At 51.4% G+C, this 24928-nt stretch overlaps 1 protein-coding gene across 1 annotated transcript; it reads left to right on the top strand.

Annotated features, from left to right (window-relative positions):
* Window positions 1-5123: 5123 nt before the first annotated feature.
* SLC4A5 (solute carrier family 4 member 5) lies at window positions 5124-24399 on the top strand. Its single transcript, XM_075736832.1, has 23 exons — window positions 5124-5199; window positions 7729-7889; window positions 8124-8279; window positions 9864-9959; window positions 10311-10366; window positions 12302-12459; window positions 12557-12644; window positions 12811-12965; window positions 13321-13464; window positions 13653-13827; window positions 14164-14297; window positions 14413-14684; window positions 17187-17248; window positions 17631-17831; window positions 18212-18325; window positions 18968-19129; window positions 19825-20003; window positions 20113-20185; window positions 20357-20425; window positions 20694-20867; window positions 21018-21179; window positions 22579-22646; window positions 23182-24399. The coding sequence occupies exons 1-23, from the start codon at window positions 5147-5149 to the stop codon at window positions 23345-23347; spliced, it is 3078 nt and encodes a 1025-aa protein (XP_075592947.1). The 5' UTR covers window positions 5124-5146; the 3' UTR covers window positions 23348-24399.
* The last annotated feature ends 529 nt before the right edge of the window (window positions 24400-24928 follow it).

Raw genomic sequence — 24928 nt, 5'->3', positions numbered from 1 at the left:
AGGACTCTGTGATTTCACTGGGGCCACCCATGAAGGATTCCCATAGTGGGGAGCACCCAGCAGGCACGCAGAGAGGCTGCGCCCTTTAAAATCTCTCTCCTTTCTCCGCCCCGCAGCTCAGCTCTCTCCGAGCGGCAGGACCATGCTGGAGGATGAGGATGGGATGAGCGAGAGGGGACTCAGCAACTCGAGGAGGAGATACGACGATGAGGAAGGTGAGCGAAACCCCGGGGATGCCCCAAATGGCATCTGATGCATCAGATCTCCCGGCACTCGGCTCAGCACATCCCATGCAGAACACAGGAAAAGCTCTTGTGTGTGTTGTAAGCCTGGTGGGAAGAAGGCAAATATCTCCCTGGTTTGGTTTTTTTTGGTTTTTTGGGTTTTTTTGCAAGTGAGAAACACTCAGATCTGCTCCCTAAAGCTTTTTTTCCCCTCCTCCCTTCTAGATTACCACTCCATCTACATCGGGGTGCCAGTGCCCCGGGGCTACCGGAGGAAACGGCGTCGGCGAAGATCTGCCTCCAGCCGGGACAGGACGAGCGAGAGTGAGCGGCACTACGAGCGCCAGGATCGCTCCGACACCGACGACGGTGGCCACGGCTGCTATGAGAGCGGCAATGACAACGCCAGCAGGACCAGTGAGTCCTTGGACTTCCCAAACAAACAGGAGGGGATTTTGCAGCATTGTTTAATCCAGGATTAAATCACCCCCCAGGCACCTACCACGTTGCTTGGTCCGGTGTTTGCATTTGGCGCTGCTTTTCCCAATACTTCCCAGGTTTATTTTTCCCTGTGAATGTCTCTGAGAGCTGGGTACAGGGTGTGAAATGGGATTTGAGGCTGCTTAGGTGATGGGTGGGTCAAAAAAGAGTTTGTCTTTGCCCTTTTCCTCGTTGCTAACGAGGAAATCCAGGTAGAGCGGGGTCCTGGGGGTGCAGACATCCTCCGGGCATCACACCTTGTTCCCAACACGCTTTTGCCCAGGGCTTTGCCCAGTCTCATTAAATCTCCTTAGCCGAGATTAACATTTTGCACAGCAAAGTAGCTGTCGATCTCTTGGAGTTTGGGGTTTTTTCTACCCCTCCCTACAGAAATTTGCATTTGGGTTTATGTCAAGCAGACCACATCACGGCTCAGCAGAGCGGGCAGGGGCTCAGCTTTGCTTTTCCCTACAGAGGGGAAAGTTTTCCAGGTTTTTTTGCATGGGGAGAGGTTTTTTTTATTTGCAGCTGGCTTCGCTTGCAGCTCATTCATGCCTTCAGTGGCACCGCAAGCGGGACCACGTCCTCTCCTTTCCGCAGGTGGTAAATGCCACCGGGATATAACACTGGGCTGGTTTTGGGGGGCAAAGTCCTTTTATGGAGGAAAAACACCCCAAAAAGCCTCAACCCTGCAGCAACCCTGCTTTCCCCCAGGAAATCTCCCTCATTTGGATGTTTTTCCCCCCCAAAAAAAATCTCTGCTCTGAGCTTGGAGGGGATTTTCCCACCTTGATCTGAGTGGGAACCCAAAACCCTCCACAAAATAAGCCCAAAGCTTTGATTTCTGTCCTCCCACCTCTCCCTCCCTCCCCTTTCTCGCTCACTCCATCCTGCTGCCACCCAAATCGCTCACCTCTTCTACATGCATCCCATTTGATTTGGTAACTTCCCGTCATGAGAGCCAAAGGGAAAGGAAAGTGCTTTATATTCTCTATAATCTGCTCCTTAAGCCTTGGGAGTTTAACAAGCCTGAGTGGATAAAGGAGGAAGTTTGGAGGTTTGGGATTTTATTTTTTTTTTTTTGTACCGTGCAGCGAAGGTTTGGTTTAGCCGGGAAGAAATGGGGGAAAAAATGGAAATGATTCCAGGTAAGTTATTTGCATTGCTCTTTGGCATCCGCGTTGGGGGGAGCAGGAGGGGAAGAAAGGCTCCATTTTTTTTTTTTTGGCTTTGCTTTTCCCACGTAAAAACAACTTGGGAGTTGGCTTGGGGTTGGGTTGAGCACTTGCTCAGGGCACCGAGGTCCAAAGCTCACCCCAAAAATACACGAGGGAGCAGGGGAGGGGGAACTATATCAGCTTCCACTGCTGCTCAGCAGCAGGGAAGCAGAAAAGATGGTATCTGGAAGGAGAAAAGTCTCCCAGACCTGGGGATTTCTTGAACTGGAATGGAACATCTAATCCCATGGGATGTGCACTCCAGTCTCTGTTGGAGGTTTTTTGGGAGGGGACCGTTCTGAGCCGTGAAACCCCGGGGAAATATAGAAGGACCATGACAGGGGATCGTTAATGTGCTGGAGCCTTAAATAAGGCTTAGTCCCGCTGCCCAACGGGATTGCAAACCCCGGGAGGCACTGCGATCCCCCGTCCCCCGTTTTGTCACCCTTTTGTCTTGTACCTAAAGCCAGAGCAGGGTTTTTGGTTTGGAAAAGCATCGCTAGGCAAGGTTTTACTGCTGGATCAAAGCTGGGGTGTGAAGGGCTCTGTGCACCTCAAATTAAAGGAGGTGTAAATCAGAGCGACTGGCCCATCCTGTCTGATTACCCATGGAAATGTAGACTCTCGCATATGTAAAATTGTCCTATATTATCACCAGTGTTAATGCTGAGCTAATTCAGCAGCTGTGGGCTCGATTTGGATCCACTGTGGCTGAAATCACAGCAGAGGTTTGATGGGTGTAAAGCAGGAATAGCAGCTGTGAGCATTTTCCCATCGTAAAAGCTGGTTCAGGGAGGTACAGATCTGCTCCGGGCACCCGTTGAACTGTGTCTTGCGAGAAATTGGTACCGATTTTGGGGTGGCTTTGTGGGTTTTGGCCAGTGTTGCTCCAGCAGCTTTATTCCTACGTTCCCGAGTTGCCAAACCCTAAATGCCGCTATTCAGTATATCCTCCCAAACGAATACCTGCTGCTTCCCAGGATTAATTTAGATGCTGGATCAAATTTCCAAGAGAAAAAAAAAAAAAAAAAACCAAAACCAAACCACCAAGAGCTGGGTTATAACCAGATGCCGGGCTGGGTGCTTTCCCAGGCACGAAAGGGTCCTCCAGGTGAATAAACCCCGTGAATTTCGGCTGCGCAGCAAAGCCCCGGCGCTGTTGGTTTAGCAACTGCCGCTTTGTTCGGGTCAGTGAGCAGTGGCGAGAGGAGGCAGCCGCCAGCGGGAAGCACGCATTATGTGTCGAGAGATGGGTTTATTCCTTAAATGGGGGGGGGGGGGAGCTACAAAACACCCCAAAAAGTTCTTTATGTGCAAGATTTCTTTTGTCTTTTGTGGTTTCCAGTGCTTAAAGTGTGTCACAGCCCCAACCCCCAAAACGAGTCGCTGGGGGGGACACTCCAGCAGGTCAAAGCAGGAGGGAACCCGTACTTAAACACTGGGGGGGGGCGGGCAGAATTTGGGCAGAGATGGGAGCAGCAACCACTGAGTCGAGGATTTGCAAAGCTCTAACTCCTCCGTCCATACCCCCCTTCCTGCAAAATTGCAAATCCCTCTTTTTGTAGAAATGCGTCTGGAGATCCCACCGGAGACAGGTATTTCCAGCAAATTCCATTTACCACCATCTGGCTCAGTGCATTTGGGGTAAATTTGGGGGTTTGCAGGAAATTTAAGGTTTGGGCTGCAGAACAAAAGGCATGAGGCCGAGGGGGGTCGCTGGTATCGCACGGATTTCATCCCCTCTTACGTGAACAGCACTTAGGCTTAAAGAGCCTGAAGCCTTCCAGGCATGTAGTCCAGCTCCAAAATTAACAGGAATATTAATAATCATAATAATGAAGCTTATGGAAGTGGAAGGAGGACTTGACAACAGGGCTTTAGTCCTGGTGGTGGGGCTTAAAGAGCTTAAGTGGTTAAGCAGGCTCAGCCTAGAGAGCAAGGGACATCCTATTCCTGGGTTTCATCTGTTTTGGTGGGGCGACAGGGCAATATTCCCGGTTTTACCTCCGCTCACACACGGCAATTTAATTACGTGCTTTTTTGGGTACATGACTTTCTAATTCCCAGGTTTGAGAACAGGAGAATTCTGCTAACAAAGACATTTTCCGAGCTGGATTAACTCCTGTTGTATTAGGAGTGGACTAAGACCCAGTATTTTATTAAAAATACACCATTTTCACAAAGTTCTGGCGTAGGGCTGATTTTAACCTCGTTTGAATAATGGGGCAACAGGGGAGTGGACCCATCCGTGCCACGTCCAGGTTCATCGGTGTTTGATTCCTCCCTGCACCCCAAATTACGAGGTTTTGCTAGAAAAGCACGCAAAGATGGAGAGGGTTAAAAGAAAACCCAGCTTGGCTTTTTTTTTCGGGGGGAGGAGAGGGCAGGTCCGTCACCCTCCCGTGGCCATGGGGAATGCACCAGGGATGAAAAACCCTTTTCCCATCAGTGAGGAGGTTTGCAGGGAGGTGGCATGTTGCCGCTCCCCTTCCCAAAAGACACCACGGGGAGCAGGAGGCAATAGGTTCCCTCCCCAGCCTGGCGGGTTATTTGCAGCAAGAAGCTGGATTTTTCCTGCAGAAATAGTAAATTTGTATTATTATTTGTAAATTTGTATTATTGCTCTCGAATGATGCACATTCCCCTCAGGGATCCAGTGGGAAAATGTGTGCCGAGCATCCTGATACTCAGTGCCGGAGACCGTAAGGATTTGGTTGCTGATGGCACGCGACTCTAACCTGTCAAAACCAGGCTCCATGGTAGGGAAAACTGTGGGATACCCATGGAAACGGGGCACATAATGTGCCTGGAAGGGGAATTGGGCTGTATTGTATGGCCACGGTCCTCCATGGCCAGCCCAGCCCTGTACATTCCCCTCCTGGCTGCTACGCAGCCTCTGCTCATCCTTTCCGCCAGCATCCCATATCTCTTTGCACAGGGATTTTGGGACAGGATTGCTTAGAATTTCCCCACTCCTCAATGTCTCTCATCTTAAACATTTTCCTCAAAATCTGCTTTTTTTACCCCAGGATCCTAAATAGCCCTACAGATCCCTCTTTACCCCTCCAGGACTTTCCGTATGGGAACGGTGTGGGATCATCTCATCTGTCCGATGGTAGACCTCTTTTTTTTTTCCGTCTCCCGGCAGTGTCACCGGCTGCCGAACGCCTCCGCTACATCTTAGGGGAAGATGATGAGCCTCCCAACCCCACACTCTTCACGGAGATGGACACACTGCAGCATGACGGCGAGGAGATGGAGTGGAAAGAGTCGGCCAGGTGAGGAGGGAGGGGAGATGCTTTGGGTTGAAAATATGTCGGGTGAAGATCTCCCCCCCCCCCCCGCCAAATATCCCTGGGGTCAGGGAATGAGCATCATTTTTAATGAGGTTAAAAAAGCCATGCCCAAATTAGGGAAATGCAGAAAACACAGTGTTTGGGGGGGGCTTTGCACGGTGGCTGCAGCCTGCCGAGGAGGAGGAGGAGAAGGAAGGGAAGAAGATTTCCCGTGTTTCCCACATCTCCCCAGATTGGATTGACCCCAGACCTGGGGCTTTTCCCATTCCCATTCACAGCATGAGAGCAAAGCCCTGCAAAAAGGGCTGGGAGGGTGAAAAAAAAATGGGGTAACATGCTGGGAAACCGGAGAATTAGAGCAAAGAGCCGGGAAATGGGAATAGGTGACATAAAGAACATTTTCCCAAGTCTTTTTTTTTCCACACACACTTTTGCTGGCTAGGCCATGAGATAAACTTCTCCCACCCCTCAAGCAATAATAATGAAACACCCGCCCATTACATCTTAAATAAAAGTATTAGAGGAGTTGCAAGTGGCGTTTGTTTTACTGAATTAGGGAAAAATCTTAAATCCGAGTGGGATTTTTCTCTTCCAAGCCTCAGCTGTGTTAAGGGCTAGTAGGGTTGGGTTATTTTGGGGAGCTTTGGGAAGGGAGTCAGGAGTGCTGGTGGCATTCCAAGGCCTTTTCTTTCAGTAGCACATGCATAATTTCCAAATCCGGGTGCAGAGGTTCACCTGAGGGACAAGGAGAGAGCAGGATCAGGCCCTGAGGCCGCTCATCCTATCTCTTGGGCTGGTTATTTGCATCACTAAAATTTTGGAAAGCTCTTAAGCATTTTCCTGGTTGCCAGCTCTGCTCAAAACGCAGTGGCGCAAGGATGCTCTTGCTAAAATTCTTTATTTCCCCCCCTGCAATTTTGCGTAGGTCTGTATCTATCATCCCTCCCCCCTCCCCAAAAGCAGCTCAGAAGGCAAAAAGTCAGCATTTGCATTGGGATTTTCATCCGGGAGAGCTCGAGATGGAGGTTTCCAAATTATCCCTGGGAGGATGGAGGTTTCTCAACTCCGGGATTTCCACTCTCCGGTGAGGAGAGGTTCAGCCTCTTTAGCTGCAGGAGAGCAGCTCCTTGGTGGGAGCAGCGCTACGTGGGGCTAAATCCATAATAAATGGAAATAAATGGAAATAAAGAAGCCGAGCACAGCAGGGAAGACAGGGTTTGGCTGTAGCCTTGGCGAAAGCATCACGGGATGCTGGTCTCGGGGCAAAGGCGCCACTGGAGACGTGCCTCAAGTCCCACGCGTCGACCCAAGCTGCCGCCCCGTGTGCGTGCTAACCCACTTTCAGCAGGAAAATGGGGCAAAAAAGAAATGAAAAGCAACCTAATCAGCTTTGGGGCCGACGGGGCTTAGCATGTGCTATGGCGGGAAGCTTGAATTTCCTCCCAATAAAAGCAGCGTTGTTTGATGGGCTGGAGAAGGGGTTTCTGCAAAGAAATCAGGGTGGGAAGCTTTGGAGTGATGGGCACTAGAGCCAGATTTTATATTTTTGGATGCGCTGGGGTTTTGTACCCAGCACAGACCATTTCTGGCACTCACAGATAATATTTTTGGGGCTTTTTTAATAGGGACACCTGGCATTTTCTCTTTGCAGCAGCATTTTAATGCACACCTCTGCAGCCAGTACAATCCCAGGCTCTCCCCACCTTTTCCCTGCAGCGTTCATGAGCCATCAGCTATTTCCAAAAACCCTTCTCCTCCTCCATCCTTTCCGTCTGTGCCCTCTGCGGCGGGTTGTACCCGGTAGAAGTTGTAAGGTTAAGTCCTGCGAAGGCTAATCCATGGAGCCTGCAAACCTCCTGTAAAGGAAAAGCAGCTTTCTTCCCCAAATCAACATCTTGCCGAGAGCCGCCTGCCCTCCCCGGCGCCTGAGCCCTGTTTCCAGGGAGCTGGGAGAAATCAGCCACCATTCCTGAATTTGCTCTGAAGTCTTTGTTTTGTAAAATTAAGGAAAAATAAGGAGGTGGAAGGGCTGATTTCCAAGGGCTTGTAAACCCTCTCATCTCCCACTGTGGGAGCGAAGTGCCCAGAAGCCTGAGCATTGCTAAGGAATCAAAAAGACGTTTGCGATGCCCTGGGTTTTTGCTTCCCTGTGTGCACGGCTGGTCCACGCGGGTGCGGATCCTGGCTAAGGCAAGGTCAGCTCCACGGGAAATCCTCCCAAATCTCGCAGGAGCAGTTTGAGGAGGGTCACATCCTCCGAGCTGAGTTCAGTGGTGGAGCTGAGAGGTTTTGCTCTGCCCTGCAACTGCGCAAGCAGCACTTTGCCTACCGATGTTACTCAATTTCTCCATTCCCATCCTGGATAACAAGGAAAAACTTTGCAGGATGAATTAATTGCAGGCAAAGCCGCCTGCAGAAGGGAAACTCCACAGGAAAAGCAATTCTCTTATTCTCTTCTCACACAATATCCCCACTCCGGGCCCGTCCCAACGGCTGTTGCTCTCATTTCAGGTGGATAAAGTTTGAAGAAAAGGTGGAGGAAGGTGGGGAGAGGTGGAGCAAGCCCCACGTGTCCACGTTGTCTTTGCACAGCCTGTTTGAGCTGCGGACGTGTCTACAGACAGGAACGGTGCTCCTGGACTTAGATGGCTACTCTTTGCCCCAAATTATAGGTAGGAGCTGGGGGGTATCAGTGGTTTTGGGTGGCTTTTTCCCCATGTCCTAAAGTGCTGGGAACAGATTTAAACGCATTTACTTGCTACATGCAAATATAAACCAACTTGCATGGGAATAAGCAAAGACAGGAGTTGAGAACCATCAGCCTGGTTCAGTAAGTGTTGTCTTGAGCTTTCTGGGAGGGTTTGCAGTGGGGTAACCCACGCACTTCCCTCATTTGGTGTTTGCAGACGATGTCATTGAGAAGCAGATCGAGGATGGTCTGCTCAAGCCAGAACTGCGGGAGAAGATAAGCTACGTGCTCCTCAGGAAGCACCGTCACCAAACCAAGAAGCCAATCCACCGGTCCTTGGCTGACATCGGCAAGTCCGTCTCCTCCAACACAAGTGAGTCCATGGGGTCCAACCTGCGCCCGGTTGCGTCCTTGAGTCTTTGGTGAGCAAGCCTGGAGGGTGGAGGATCTATGGGGAAGGAAAGGGGGAAACCAAACTATTTGGGGCACCCAGTTATTTGCTGCATTGAGAAAGACCCCAAAAGCTCTGCCATTGGTGGCTTTAAGGTTGGGAGTCATTGGGAGCTAGAAGCCAAGGAGATGTCTGCTGAGATGGACAAGTGTTGTGTGAGGGACAACGGCATTGGCGGTCACTTGGCCAAAGGGCTTTCTGGCAGAGGAGCCTACAGACAAATCCAGTCTGCTCCGCGCTTGAACCTGCCTATTTTTGAGCCATTATAAAAGGGGATTTGTTTGTTTTCACGGTAGATTATTTACTTAGGTTTAAACAGAGGTCATTTGGTGGAGCCCAGGATTTGCCCAAGCTCCGGCTGCTCCCCGGGTAGACAGAAACAGCAGCGCCAAAGCTCAAAGTGCACATGGAAGAGGCTATCGATAAGCAATATTCCCACCCTGTGGCCATCCCCAGGTCTCAAAGCGGCCATCATCCACATGGGAGGACTAGATATTTGAGCTGACATTTGCCCAGAAGCCTTCAAAACAGAGCACGACTTGGAAATGTTGTGGTTAGTCCCTGTAGATAGGAGAATAGGGGCATCTTTCATGTTTCTAGTTCCTTGCTGAGACGATGGCATCGCTTTGAGTTTGCAAACAGGGACACCAAGGAAAAGATGGTCATTGGCAGGAGCAGAGGGGTCCCTCACATTTCTTGTGCCAGTGGTAACTCTGTGATATTGGAATAAATACCACCAGCACATTGAAAATAGGGTCACCCCAGTGGGAATTTCATTGGGTTTTTAGTGGGTTTAGGAAAAAAAAAAAGATGATAGATGCTGTGGTTTCAGCTGGTGTCTCGGAGAGATGCAGAGCAGCTCAACAGAACTGGTCTAGATGTTGTTTTTTTTTTTCCCCAAAGAAAACACAGTTTTGGGAATTCAGGAGGTTGTCAGAGAAAATGCTGGGCTTAACATAGAAAAATGCCTGGGGGAAAAGGGAAGTCTTTATAGTGAAGTAATTCCATTTAAACATCTGAGATTGAAAAATGGGACTCGTCACCAGTTTGGGGAGGGGAAACATTCACGTGAAACTTGGTGGTGACCAACATACATATTTTGCAGTGTGAAGTTCATGGCAGATTTCAAGTGTAGTTTTCTTTGGAGAATTAGGAGATTAAAAAGCGAAATAAAGTGTTGGGTCTTCCTAAGTAACAGAAATTGCACTTCTGAACCCATTTATAGCCTCACAGAGAGCATTGGTGGGGCATGGGGTTGTGCAGGCTCCTTACACGGAGCTTCTGCAGCAGGAAGACTTGGGGTAAGAGAGTTTATTCTTTGCTAATGCTAAAATGACCATGGGTGGGATAAAAGTGCAAATGAGAGTGGGAGGGAAAAGCAAATCAGCACCAGAAAGGTCACATCTGTGCTAGGCAGCTGATTTTCAGCCTGGCCTCTTGCCTTCAGCATCACCGAACGGTTCCCCACAGCACCTGCATCTCCTCTAACGTCTCCTTCTTCCCCAGCTCGCAGCCCCATCCGGAGCCCGGCTGCCGGTGCCACCTTCCACCGCTCCACTGAGGACCTGCGGATGCGGCAGAGTGCCAGCTACGGCCGCCTGCGTAAGCCAGGGAGGGTGGCAGGGAGGCAGAAATGGTCTTAAAAGAAGCAGAGGGGGGAAAAAAAAAATCAAATTGCAATATAAGAGTGGGCAATTGCAATTGCAAGGGGATCCCACCACAGCCATGAATGAGATGTGGTTTGTGTAACCACAGGGTGACTGATATCAGAAAAACTCATATTCTTGGGGTTTCATCTTGCTGCACATGGTTTACGAGCCCAGCTGTAATAAATAATGTTTATTTTCCTCACGTGGAAGGCCTCCCACCGCATTTTCTCCTTGCACGTGGGGCTGAAATTCAGCCACGCATCACAAGGTGGTTTTCTCACCTTCCTTCTCTTATCTCCATCAGGTCACGCGCAGAGTCGGAGCATGAACGATATCTCGGCCACACCGAGCACCGACCAGGTAATCACCCCCAAAAACATTAGTGCAATGCTGTGAGGAGCATCTCCGACACGACCCGTGATGGGACAGGGGCTGTGTGGTTGTCACGGTCCATGTGAGCCTTGTGTGGCTTCGCTCGATCAATAACCACACAAATTGCTAATTAGGGAAATTAATACATGTATCGATCCCTGCTAACTCATGGGGGAAGCTGTCCCAGAAATAATACCTGTGCTTGCAAGTTAAATGCAGAATTAAGGACATGCAAGGATGCTGATGAAGCTGAGAGCCTTTGGGTGGGGAAAAAATTCCTTAAAATCTTCAGGTAGGAAAGGAAAGGTGCTTGGAAGAGTGCAGGGATCCTAAAAGAGCCTTTGCTTGGCTGGGTAAGGGCAGGTTACAGGGAGTAAATCCCTCCAAGCACTCAGCTCTGCAAATGTGAATACAGCTCTCGAGATAATGATTTGCAAATATAGAGGCAGGTTTCGTTTTTCCCTCCGTTTGCAGCGTAGTGGACGTGGGTTTCTTAATGCAAAGCTCAGCCGAGAGACCGTCAGGGGCTTCCCCCCCTTGGTTTGCTTTGCATGGGAGAGCGGGGAAGGAGGTCACTCCGTGGGCAGCTCTCTGCTTGCCGATGCGATGGATCAGCAGGGTTTCGTGCTGTTCTTTTGCGGGACGTCCTGTCCCCATCCTGGCGTGGAGGCTATTTACCTGGGAACTGTCGATGCATTATACGGGCTTTGCTCGGTTTCTATTTGTGCATGATTTCAGCATAAACCTAAGGGAAAATTAAATGTAATGCAGGTTTGTAGGAGACAGTACGGGATGACAGCTTGCTTTTCCCCAGGGATGTCCTCACTGGGCTTGTCTCGGGTGATGCAATTTAGGGGGGGAGCGAAGGATGGAAGTTTCTGTGTTGCTGGGAGCCACAGGACAGGGATGCCATGATATCAGAGAGGCCGAAGGTTTCCAGGACACCTTCCTAAATTAGAGCTGCAATAAAGCAAGCCAACTTCCCGCTAACGAACCCCAAATATCAACCTCCAGCAATGGGGTGCGGAGGGTTAATCCCAAAATATGCAAAGCATTTCGATTTAATCGTGCTATTAGGCCCACTACAAAGGGACTTTTTAAGTGTTACATGAAGCTTAGTGGTCACTGTTAACTCCTGCTCTTGCTTATTCCAAGCTGCATTGGAGGAGTTGCTTTATTATTATTATTTTTTTCCATTTGGATTTAAAAGATTAGAAAGGGGAGAGCTTGCTGCCCGGCTCACATGCCTCCCCTCATGCTGGCATATAGATTATAATAACACCCTGCCTGGGTTGGTATTGAACCCTTTTAGACTAATAATGAAAGAGCTGCAGGGGAGAAGAGACCCGGGGAAATAAATCCATGAATGAGGTTTCCTACTTCCATTCTTTGATCCCGCTCCCAGGATGCGATTGGGGAGGAATGAGCTCCAAAAACATCCCCTGTGCATGGCACCGAGCGGTGTTTCTGCATTATACAGGGTCTCAGGGGAGCCTGGGGCTGCGGGGCTGCAAACAGACTTGTAAAAATGCGTGCTGGCTTGCTCCAGGATCCATATTTTTTTGTCTCAGGTTTTCTGCAGAGGGATTGCACGGGGTTTTCCTTGCATGGACCCCAGCGCTGCAAAGCACCTTTTGTAAACTGCTCAGCTGCACAGTGCGTTAGGGAGCCCTGGATGTGTGGTTTCGAGTTAATCTCGGGCTTAGTGATAGTTTTGAATAACAAAGAAATTCAGCTTTATGAATTCTTGCTGGTTCATTCTTGGATATGGCTCTTGAATCCCCACCTCCGGGAGTCCTGGGACCATCAGAGATCAAGAGGTTTGAGCCTGAGGCTTCAGCTTTTGTGTTCAGGGTGTGGAAAAGAGGGGGAAAAGCCAAATTTTGGCAACCACTCTCTTCCCTGCCCTCATCTTTCCCACAGCTGAAGAACAAGTTCATCAAGAAGATCCCCAAGGATGCAGAGGCCTCCAATGTGCTGGTGGGAGAAGTGGAGTTCCTGGAGAAGCCCTTCGTGGCTTTTGTGCGGCTCCTCCAGGCAACGATGCTGGGAGGGGTGACGGAGGTGCCCGTCCCCACCAGGTGAGTGCAATTCCTTCAGGTCCAAAGAACCGAGTGGTCTCACCATATGGATGCCCGTGGTCTAAGGTTGCCAACACAGAGCGCCTTTCCTTCCCAGGTTCCTCTTTATACTCCTCGGTCCCGCAGGAAAAGCCAAATCCTACAATGAGATCGGCAGAGCCATCGCAACCCTCATGGTGGATGATGTGAGTAGATGCAACACTGGGAACGTCCTTGGTTAGAGCTGAGGAAAAAAAAGCAATTTTTATCCTATCGCCCAAATGAATGAGCTTTAAAATCCCATAATGACCTGGGATGTGTGCGTGCTGGACACCGTTCCCAGGCTGACACCGCTCCTCTCTCAACACCCAGCTCTTCAGCGACGTCGCCTACAAAGCCCGGGATAGAGAAGACCTGATCGCCGGCATAGATGAGTTTTTGGATGAAGTCATTGTCCTGCCGCCGGGCGAGTGGGACCCCAACATTAGGATTGAGCCACCCAAAAAAGTGCCCTCAGCTGAGAAGAGGTAGGTGGGAGATGCGGGGCTGAGCCCAGCCCTATCTCTCCTGTTCTGGAGATGCTAGAGGAGGACAGCAGCTTTGCTCGCCTCCATCCCTAGAAATAATCTCTGCAAATTTTCCAGAACTGCTGCTTTTTCAGCAGTTTTTGCCCCCAGGTGAGCTCAGAGCCATTTCCACTCTGCAAAGTCTGCATTACCCCCCTGGGCTGAGCAAATCCAGCTCTTGATCTTTCCAGATTTGCCCCAAAACTCAAGCTCTAGTGCAAGCAGAGACCTACGCCACAGCCTTGGTCGTGGTCCCTGCATCAGGATTGGCTTGGTGGGGCAGGTGCCGTGGCCGACGCAGTGTCTCTCTCCTCAGGAAATCTGTTTTCTCACTGAACGAAGTGGGGCAGATGAACGGCACGGCCGGTGGGGCAGGTGCCGGGGGCGGTGGAGGAGGCAGTGATGATGGAGAGATGCCCGAAGTTCACGAAATCGGGGAAGAGCTCGCGTGGACTGGCAGGTGAGCAGCACCCCACCACTCAAAATACTTCTAGTGGTGCCAGCACCCATCAGCATCTCCTGCTTGCTCACCCCGTAGTCTCCTGGGGCACGGAAGGGTGAAATCCTTTTGGGCGCAGGCTTTTGCGCAGTACCGTATCTGTTTTGGTGGAAGGCCCATGCATCCGGTCCTTGGTGGTGTCTCCCCAGGTTTTGTGGTGGCCTCTATTTGGATATCAAGAGGAAGCTGCCCTGGTTCCCAAGCGACTTCTACGAAGGTTTTCATATCCAGTCCATCTCTGCCATCTTGTTCATCTACCTGGGCTGCATCACCAATGCCATCACCTTCGGGGGCTTGCTTGGGGACGCTACGGACAACTACCAGGTTGAGTTCAAGGACTTTGGCTTGGGGACAGCAAGCAGGGATGGGACGGGACAGGATGGGATGGGACGCATTGGGATGGGATAGTACCCTCCTTGTGCCACACCAGGCTTTAATGCTGGGGATGGAAATTCATTGCCAAGTGGGACTGGAGGTCCAGAAATACCTGCAGGATGGGAAAACCCATCTCAATGGCAATGCCAGGAGCAAGGGGACATAGTCCCAACTGTCCTGTATGGGTCCACACAGAGGTCCTGAATTCCCATCTCCATCCAGGGTGTCCGTGGGGATGTAACATGGCACAGCGTCACCATAACGCTGGCTTTCATCCAATCCCAGGGCGTCATGGAGAGCTTCCTCGGCACGGCGATGGCAGGCTCCATGTTTTGCCTCTTCGCCGGGCAGCCCCTCATCATCCTCAGCAGCACCGGCCCCATCCTCATCTTCGAGAAGCTGCTCTTCGACTTCAGCAAGTAGGTGCTGGGCAATGCCAGGGGGAACAGGGACCCTTCCATCCCGGGCTGGGAGCTGTCCTCCAGCCCACAGCCAGCTCTCACGGGGCTGCTCTTGCCTTGTCCCTGTTTTCAGAGGCAACGGCATCGACTACATGGAGTTTCGCCTCTGGATCGGCTTGCACTCTGCCCTACAGTGCCTTATCCTGGTGGCCACCGACGCCAGCTTCATTATAAAGTACATCACCCGTTTCACGGAGGAAGGCTTCTCCACCCTCATCAGCTTCATCTTCATCTACGACGCCATCAAGAAGATGATCGGAGCCTTTAAGTACTATCCCATCAATTCAGACTTCAAGCCGGACTACGTGACCATGTACAAGTGCGAGTGCATTGCTCCCGACCCAGGTGAGTACACATCTTTTTCGGCACCAGATGCAGAAGATGAAGGGGATGGGGAGGGTCCCGTCATGGATAAATCCTGCTGGATCGTTGGTTGAGGACATGGAAGGAGGCAGCTACACATCAGTGTGGGGTGGAGAGACCTCATCCTCCTCCTTGGAGGGGGATTTCAAGCAATGTGGAAGTACAACCTTGTTCCCCGTGGATGAGCGTGTCAGTGCTTGCCGGGGACAGGGCAAACAGTGCCGGAGCACCGGGGCCTCAGCCTGGAGCAGCCAGACCTGGATGGATAAAAAGGAAATATGGGGGAAAAAAAGACAATTTTAAATCATTAATTCCAGCCTGCTGCCGATGGAAACTTGTTCTCCAGAAAATACGCTGGAGGCGTTTTTGTCATCTCCAGTGTCCGGGACACCCCGGGATGTCCTGGCTGGGTGTGGAAGCCTCCTTGGACTGTTTTTTCTCCTCTTTCTTACTCCTTTTCAAAAAGGAGAGGCCACTGGGCTCTGAGCAGATGGTCTTTTGATGGCTCCCCTGATTTTGCTCTTGGATAGACGTACCCAACGATCCCTGGTCCAAATCGTGCAGCTCAGATGCTCCTGCGGCCACCTGGAAGGGAGTGGAGATCTCCAGTCTGGGCTAATGCCAGCAACCGCCTGCTCTCAGACAAGCTGAATTTATTTTAAAAGGCTAAATTCTAGCAATTTGGGGGAATATCAGCTGCAGACTGAGACAGCAGAGAGGTGTGATGGTGAAGCTCTCCCCAGAAATAAAAGCATCTGAGACCTGCCATGCAACGTGTTCCCAATACATCTGTCGTTGCAAGACAAGATCTTACCTGCCACGATGGAAATAACATTTATTGGGTTTAATTTTGTACTTTTTATCGATTTCTGTTTATCAACCACCCACTGAGTGACCCGACCGTTGGATTTTGAAGCCCAGCGTGCAGGGGGGGAGCACCCACAGACGACACAATCCTTTCCAAACAGAAACGCTCCCAAATTTGACCTGCAGGAAAGCAAAGCCCAATGCCCGACACAATCCCCAGGGAAACTGAAATATCCCAAAAGGGACCTCGACCACCTCCATCCATCCGTGTGTGCCAGCATCTGCCCAGCAGCACCCAGCACCGTGGCTTAACGCAGAGGGAAGGTGAAGCCTTTAGCCTCCAGGGACGTCTCCCCCTTCTCCAAGCCCCCGGCCTGAGAAAACCCCGGGTGGCTGAGAGGCATTTGCACCCCAAAAACCTTAAACCTCTTTGCAACCCAGCCCCATTCCTCGCCCTTGCTTCCCCGGGCACCCGAGGCAGCGGTGTCCACGTTGGATTTTCCATTCCTCTAGCTATTGAGAAATTATGTTTATTCCCCCCTACATCCTTTTTTTTATCTTTTCTTTTTTCATTACTTCTGATTTTTTATTATTATAACTGATTTGTACCATATTTGTCTCTGCTGCACACATCAATTTGGGCTGGTTTCAATCTCAAGTGAGTATCACCTTCTAAATATTAAAACTATTTTAATATTTGATACTCTTCCCCCGTGGGGGGTTTTGTTGTTAATTTTTTCCATGTATTTTACTTTTCTTTCCACTCCACTAAAAGGGTTTATTTAGAGCCCTTAGGGGTCCTCTCTTAAAATACCACCAGTGGTATGCTACCCTTTAAGTTGTAGAAATCGCTAATAAGGCCTGTTTATGGAAAAATATAAGGTTATGGAGGAAAAATTAATAATAATGTTTTTAATGCTGGGTTTGCCAGCACCATTTCCTGGAGCCTGGTTTCGGCAGCCCTGGGGTCTCTGCTTCTAACCCAGCAATCGCTTCTCCTTCATTAATCCTCGGTACCGGGGATGGAGGCAGCAGGTCGGGGCAGCCGAAATTCCCGCTTGGCACAGGAAGAGGATGGACCGGAGGGAAGAGGGGGGGCAGAGCAGTCCTGGACCCCGCTTAGGAGCACCCATAAAGAACATGGGTGCTCCTGAAGCCGCGGAGCTGCGTCACCCGAAGAGCTGAGCGGAGCTGCCTTTTTGCACTGGAGGAAAAGGTGTCGGGTGCTAGAAAGGATGGATTTTTTGCAGTAAGACACCAAAACACCCCTAAAATATTTAATTTAAAAAAAAAAATCAACCCAAAAAAAGCAATTTGGGCATGATTGGGTGCCGCTGCCGGCGGCTTCCCCAGGAAGCTCCTAAAAAATACTCGCCAGCCCCGGAGGGAGAAGCCACCAAAGAAGAAGCCGTGTTCTCCACCGGTGCGTGGGATTAATCAGGGAGAAGTCGCTGCGGGGTTAGAAATGAGGGGTTTTCTCCCCAAATCCTTGTCCGCCCTCGGGATGCCGATCCCTGCACGGCTCTTGGAGGATGCGCTCGACCCCACGTTTGCTTTTACGCTGGCCGGGCTGAGCTGTGCCTCTCCAGGTGAAGCCAGATATTAGCCGAATATCCATTATTAGCCAGAAACCTCAATATTAGCCAAAAACCTCAATAACAAACTCCTTTCCCGCAGCCAACGCGACCTTGTTCGATGCTTCAGCTCCAGTGGCACCAAACACCACTAACATTTCTCTGGTAAGCAGCTTTGCTCATCCCAATGGGAAATTTGGGACAAGGGAGGACAAATCCCAGGGACATTTGCACCCGGAGAGCGATGCGCGCCAGCTCGGAGGGAGGGAAACGCGGGATTTGCATTGATTTGGGTTCACAGTTGGGCTCAGCAGCACCAAATCTTCACTTTTTTGCCCAAATTAATAGCCACTCCGGGATTTTCCCCGTGGTTATGGGGCTCCCAGTGGCAGTAGCCTTGGGACATACGCCTTTCCTTGCACGCTGCAATTCCTTAAACTGCTAATTTTGCTTTTTTTTTTTTTCTGGCAAAAGGAAATACCCTTTTCCTAGCATGCTGCAATCCTTAAAATGCTAATTTTGCTTTTTTGGGGGGGTTTCTCCCCAGTACAATGCTATTAACCTAACAGCTCTGGACTGGACCCAGCTGAGTAAGAAGGAGTGTCTCAAATACGGCGGCAGCTTAGTGGGGAAATCCTGTAAATTCGTGCCTGACCTGGCCCTTATGTCCTTCATCCTCTTCTTCGGGACTTACTCCATGACCTTGACCCTGAAAAAATTCAAATTCAGCCGCTATTTCCCCACCAAGGTAAGGAAAGCGCTGGGGTTTACCTTCCTTTTTTTCGAAAGACAGGAAAAATGGGAGCTGTTGGTGTCTTTGCTGGATGCAAAATGCTCCAGGAAAATAAATCTATATTTCTAGGAGATGTTGGTAGCGATTAGAAGAATCCTCCCCAAGGTTTTAGCCGTTGATTTGGCTCTTGCATGCTAAATAACCCATCACCTTGTGATGCAAAGAGGGGAAGTTCTGCATTTTGTGGGTTATACCTGGGTTACCCATCGGTAAGCAAAGCTGGAAAGCCTCAGGGAAGGATGCCGAAGCAGGACCAAACCTCGCCATCCCATTAATTAAACCTCGCCATCCCATTAATTACCCTTTCCACCCCCATTTCCCCATCTTGCCTCCAGGTCAGGGCTTTCATTGCTGATTTTTCCAATGTCTTCTCCATCCTGCTCTTCTGCGGAGTGGATGCCTGTTTCGGACTGGACACCCCTAAGCTCCATATCCCCAGTATCATCAAGGTTCGGCCGCACCGGGGATGGGGGGGACACCCCTCGCTTCTCCACCCGCGCTCTCTTTCCAGCTCCTCACTGGTTTTCGGGGAAAATCACGGCTCCTGCAGTGTCCGGGCACCTTCCTAAAAGCTACTTTGTCTTTCCTGAAGCAATATTCTAATTCTGTGACTTTTTTTTCCTTCCTTTTTTTGTCGGTTTTTTCCCCCTTTTCTCTTTCTCTCACTCCCGGCAGCTGCGTAAACTTATTAGCGATTTCTCTATCTTTATGTCCATACTAATGTTTGTGGGGCTGGATGTGCTTTTCGGACTCAACACCCCAAAGCTCCAAGTGCCTACTGATTTTAAGGTAAAAAATAAATAATAATAATAAAATCCCTTTCCAAAAGCATTGCCAAAAATTTCTCTTCCCCCGCATCCAGGATATCACTGTTGGTGACGTGGGGAGTCCCAATGGGCATCCGAGGATAATTTGGGGTTGAGGCATGTGGATGCTGGGGGGTGGTTTGGTTATTGATGCGTGGTGGTGGGATTCAGGGATGGAGACAGGATAGGATGATGCTCGGAGGTGATGGGATTCAGGGGTGATCTGGGGCTCCCTGAAATGTCAGCACTTGGGTTTTTCTCCCCCTTTCTTCCCCCCCCACCCAGCCCACCCGTGTGGACCGAGGGTGGTTCGTGTTTCCCTTCGGGAAGAACCCATGGTGGGTTTACCTGGCGAGCGCCCTGCCCGCCCTCCTCGTCACCATCCTCATCTTCATGGACCAGCAGATCACGGCCGTCATCGTCAACAGGAAGGAGCACAAGCTGCGGGTGAGCCGGGACTCGTCCCATGCTCGGGGGGCACAGCATTGCGTCGGGTACCGCCTGCATCCCTGTGAGCACCTGCTTTTGGGGTGCAGATCAGGTGCTGCTGCAAGGCATGCGGGGGTCCACCCCAGCTCACCCTTTCCTTTGCAAGCTGTATTCTTGGGGTGACAGAGCCTCCGGGGTGTTAAATTCACCTGATGCTGTAGGTAGGGTGGTGCAGCGGGGTGATGGGGGGGGTACTGCAGCACTGGAAGGTGCAGCAAGGTAACGCGGGGTGCGCGATGCAGAGTGTGGCGTGGCAATGTGGGGTGCACTGCAGCAATGACGGGTGATGCGGGGCGCACTGGGGGCGATGCAGGGTCTACCATGGCAAAGTGGGATGCATCAGAGTGATGCAGGGTGCAGCAGGGCAATGCAGGCTGCATCAGGGTAACGCAGGGCGCTCTGCGGCGATACAGGGTGACACGGGGCGCACCGCGGTGATGCGGAGTGCACTATGGCGATGTGGGGTGCACCGCAGCAATGAGGGGTGCTTCAGGGCGATACAGGGTGCACCATGGCGGTGCGGGATGCTTTGGGGGGGGGTGTCGCAGGGTGCGTCCCAGGAGAAACCTCGCTTTGCTGGGCTCTGGGGTGAATACAGGAACAGTTTCACAAGCCATGTTGCCCCCGTGACCCTCCTGGGTGCTGTGTTGCAGAAAGCAGCGGGCTACCACCTGGACCTGTTCTGGGTGGGCATCCTCATGGCTGTCTGCTCCTTCATGGGGCTGCCCTGGTACGTGGCGGCCACCGTCATCTCCATTGCCCACATCGACAGCTTGAAGATGGAGACGGAGACCAGCGCCCCAGGGGAGCAGCCCCAGTTCCTGGGTGTCAGGTGAGGAAGGTGTGGCCTCGCTCTTCCTCGGGGTGGCGGGGGAAAAGAATCCAGAAGCAGCAGCTGGTCCAGCCAGCGTGGCCTCATGCTGCTTCTCTCGCCGTTCCAGGGAGCAGAGAGTGACGGGCATCATCGTCTTTGTGCTGACGGGGATTTCTGTCTTCCTGGCCCCTATCCTGAAGGTAAAACATTCCCGTTCCCCCATCCCCACTCCCTCCCTGAGACTTTGGGGATCTGGGAAGAAACAGCTGGATTTTCGCCCCCCCACCATGGCCCCCAGCGTTGGTCCCTGTCCCTGGGAATGAGCTCCCGCCTTCCTTGGGGTAAGCGCTGTAATTTTTCCATGTCCCCAGTACATCCCCATGCCGGTGCTCTACGGCGTCTTTCTGTACATGGGCGTCGCGTCACTGAACGGCATCCAGGTAAGTGGTCCTCCTCCTCCTCCTCTTCCTCCTTAATGGCCGTGAAGGGGTCCTACGCTGGGGCAAAAAAGGGGAATTTTGACCCCAGAATTTGCATGCATCCAACATTTCCAGCTGCATGGCACGGCAGATATAGCCAAAACCCTCTGAGAAACATCAAAAAGCCCCAAATTCCCCATTTTTGGGGACTAAAAGAGGGTTTATCTGGGCAACCTGGGAGCCTGGGAAATGGGGCCAAGGACTAACGCCAGCCTTTGTCCCACCGCAGTTCTGGGACCGCTGCAAGCTCTTCCTCATGCCAGCCAAGCACCAACCCGACTACGTCTTCCTCCGGCATGTGCCATTACGTCGCATCCACCTCTTCACGCTGGTGCAGATCATCTGCCTGGCCGTCCTCTGGATCCTCAAATCCACCGTGGCTGCTATCATCTTCCCTGTCATGGTGAGGCCATCCCCCGGGCTGCTATTGCAGCCTCATTTAGATGATTTTTCTGAGATTTAAGGAAATTTGGGCTTGGTCCCGTGGTGATCCCCAGGTCTTGGGATGAGAGATGCTCTTGCAGATCCCACTCTTGTATCTCTCCCCTCCTAGATTTTAGCCCTGATCCTGGTGAGGCGGCTGCTGGATTTTGTCTTCTCCCAACACGACCTGGCCTGGATTGACAACATCATCCCCGAGAAGGAGAAGAAGAAGGAGGATGACAAAAAGAAGAAGAAAAAAGGCAACAAAGGAGACAGCAGCAGCGATGAGGAGGTGGGTGCGGGATGAGTGGGGAGCTCCTGCAGATGGTGGGAGCATCCCGGACCGGCCGGGGAGGGAAAGGTCTCACTGAAACCTCCAGGTCGGTGCGTTTGGGGTAAAGGTCTTTGATTCATGGAGGGGTTTCACTTTATATAGAGGAGTGGCTGATTGAGGGGCTTTAAGTGGTGCTCAGGGGCTGGCCAGAGGCTCCCAGGGTGCTCAAAGTGTCAAAAATTGTGGCAAAAATGAAATCCGTAGGGAAAAGAGCCAAAATCCCATGGCTGAGGGTACAGTACCCATCGTACAATGGCAAAGTATCATTAACCGACTCAACCCCCTGCTACAAACCCTTCCCTGGGCAGAAGGGCTGAGTTTATTTGGGAAGAAAGCAGCAAAGCCTCTTCCTCCTCCTCATGCACCCACCTCCAGAGGTTTTTAGGTCCCTTTGGGTGCTTCAGGTGGTCTCAGAGCCCACCCAGGCACTGCCTTCACCGAATTTCCCCACTTTCTTCCCCAGTTCCCACCTCCCTCAGTCATTAAGATCCCCATGGAGCCCCTGCCATCGCAGCCCCGAAACGGGGGTCCCCATTGCCTCAGCCGTAAGTAAAGAGCTCAGGAGCCCCTCTTGTATTCCCAACTGCTTCCTAACCCCCGCCCCCGCAATGGGATCTACTCGGCCACTGATGGCACTAACCCTGCTAAAAGACGCAGCCTGGATCCGTCCCGCCAATGGGGGGGAGGAGGAGGAGTTGTATTTAAAACAGATTTGAGAGGATGCAGCAGGTTCGGTGCTGCTAATAATTTTGTATTCCAGGTGGCTGGAAAGCCAGAACTCTCCTGGGTCTCTCCTCTGAACCAGTAATGGTGGGGATTTTTGAAAAGTGTATATATATATTTGGGAAGGTTTTTGAGACACCCCCCCCCCCAAGGCAGGGGATACAAAGCTTGTGGCGGCGTTACCCCGGCTGTGAAAGAGTAGATGAGTTCAATTTGGCTCAACCTTCTGCCTGAAACATCAAACATGAGCTGATGCAAAGCCAGCCATGACCAAAAAAAAAATTTCAGAATAAATCTGGGTGAGTTTATTCCAGCTCGGCACCAGGTTGCATCATGATGCCGGCACATTTTTAACATGATAATTCATTGACTCTGTCCTCAAGCTGGTGCTAGCAGGGGCTGGGGTGGGGAGGGGGAACGGGACACGACCTTTCTCTAATCACCCCAAAAATTGTCATTTCTCGGGAGCTTTTCTCCTCCTCTCACCAGCTGGAGGATGGTGGACACAGTAGCAGGTTGGAGGGGGATGCTGAGTCGGTTTTTTGGGGGTGTTTTTTTGTTTGGGTTTTTTTTTTTTTGGTGGGGGGGCACTCCTTCCTCACTGGGGAAGTGGTTCACCTCCATGTCCCCCCAGGAAAGAGGTCCTCCACCTGGAGCTTTGCGTTCTGATTCCTCCCCGAACGGTTCAGACCTGGATCGCAGGTAAATGGCACCGAATGGGCTCCCCCATCCCCCGGGGCGGGCGGGGGGGGGAAACACCAGCCATGGGGAACATTTTCGGGGTCACCGGCCGATATTCCCGCTCCTCGCTTGAGCCAGTTGCCGTCATCCTTGGCCATTTCTGAAATATCAGAGCATATTTTTGCAGCATCTCTCTGTATTTTGGGTGCTTTCAGTTGCTGGCCCCAGCTGTCGGGTTGCTGGGAACAGGGCTGCATGGGATGGCACAGCCCGAGAGGGTTTATAGCAATAAAAATACCGCTGGACAACAGCCACGGGGATTTTTAGGATTGGGATGTACATCTGAATCCTGAAAGCTTGGGATTAGTCTTCACCTGCAGGTGCGAATTCTGCAGATTGTCCATATTAAATGCAAAAGATCCTATTTTTATGAATTTTTACTGGTGATAACACCATCCAGAGCCCTTTGCTGGGGGTTGCTGGGGTGGTTTTGGGATATAGGTATGCTATTTCAGATGCTCATTCCTCTCGCTCTCTCTCTCCTCCTCCTCCTCAGTATTACGCTTCACCTGAAGATTTCATGCCCATCGTCTCCTGCATTTAACTACTCCCGAAACCCCATCTGTGCCGTGCCCCAGGTGAAGATAGAGATGGAGTCGGACTACGAGGACACCGACACTGAAAAACCACCTCGGGACATGGGCAGTGAGACCACACTATAGTCCCACGCAGCACTTCCTCTGTGATTTTTATATATATATATTTATATATTCATATATATATATATAAAAAGCAAATGGGGCTTATTTTTCTATGTGAGATGGAGGAGACTGGTGGCCGCAGGGGTCCATTGCTCCGGTAGTTTTTTAGCACCACGAGTTAAATGCGTTGTTGAATTTCCTCCCTTTTTGTTGGGTGAAGGCATCACCACTGGCAGCGAAACGAGGCTGAAAAGGTGGAATTGATGATTTTTAACCTCTGCTCACTTCAGAAGCCGCTGCTGGGCTGGAGAAGCTTAAGGTGGTTGGGACTGTGGGAGCAGCTGGGCTGGGGTGATGTTTTCGAGGTGGATTTTTGGGATGGGGAGGAGGTTTACATGGCTGAGAAAGAGGGGGGGTGGGAGGGGGCACGCGTCCCTGCTCCCCGAAATCGCAGTGCCACTCTCAAGGAGTTGTTTCATGAAGGGGATGGTGCACAGGCCTTTGTGTTGGCAAGAGGATGCCAGTCCAAGCCTTCTTTGCGGTCCAGCATCCCAGGCACGGTGGCAGGCATGCAGGAGGGACTCAGGGTGGATGCGTATGAGGGGACGAGGAGGCACGGCAGGGTTGTAAAGGAGCTGGGGCCTGGAGCGATGCCCTGGGAAGGAAAGGTGGAAAAGCAGCTCAGGTTTAAGGTTGTTGAGGGCAGCCAGGCTGCAGCCGGAGAACAGAGCAGGAGCCTTGGTTTTTGCAGGGAACAGGGAATGTTTTCTGCAGGCAGGGGGGGCATGGTTTCTACCAGGAATGGGTTGCTGCAGCAAAGCCATTCGGTCACCCATTCCCGTGTCCTCACCTGCAGCTCTCCCAGGGCCACCTCAGCCCCAGGGTTTGTTACAGCCCTGTCTCTTCCTCCAGCCAGGAGCCATTATCTGGCTGGAGCAGCCTGGCTGCCTGCCCAGCCCCTGAGCAAGAGCCTTTGCCCCCACCCCAGCTCCTCCATCCGTTACTTGCACATGGCTTAACAGCCAGCAGCTCCTAACAGGGAGGGGAGAGCAAGCCTGTCCCCCACCACACACCCACCCGTGCTTTTGGGCTTGCAGCCCCCGGCTTGGTCTGCCATTGGCATTTTGGCTCCGCAAAGGGCTCTTCCCTCCCACCGCTGCCTTCAGGTCCTCCGGGAAAGGAAGGGAATGGAGCAGGGCAGGAGCCAGCGCTGGTGTCGAGCTCAGTTTGGCTCTGCCCAGCTTTCACCACCTTTTTTTCCCCAGCAGCACCAGGGGGGTGACAAAGCTTTTAAAGGAGTTTGGGTTTTTTTTTTTTTTTTTTACTCTTTCCACAGGCTAAGCCCAGCTGCAGTTTAGAAACACTGGTCTGAAGCAACCCTCTCAACTCTGTTTCTTTTCCTTAATTTTGCTAGATGGATTCTTTATTTTTTTTTTTTTCTCCTCTATTTCAAATCTCACAGAGCCCCAAACCCTTGCCCTGAGCAGAAACAGCCCACCTGATATTTATGCCAGCCATACAGGGGTTTCTGGCACACCAGTTAAATGCTGCAACTGGTCTGAACCTTTGCGTGGGACAGATCCCAGTTCTCTGTAAATAGTT

This window comes from Balearica regulorum, chromosome 27, assembly GCF_011004875.1.
Source record: "Balearica regulorum gibbericeps isolate bBalReg1 chromosome 27, bBalReg1.pri, whole genome shotgun sequence".
Classification (NCBI taxonomy): Eukaryota; Metazoa; Chordata; class Aves; order Gruiformes; family Gruidae; genus Balearica; species Balearica regulorum.
The sequence above is the reverse complement of the archived record's forward strand: the minus strand, read 5'-3'. Positions and strand labels throughout refer to the sequence as shown.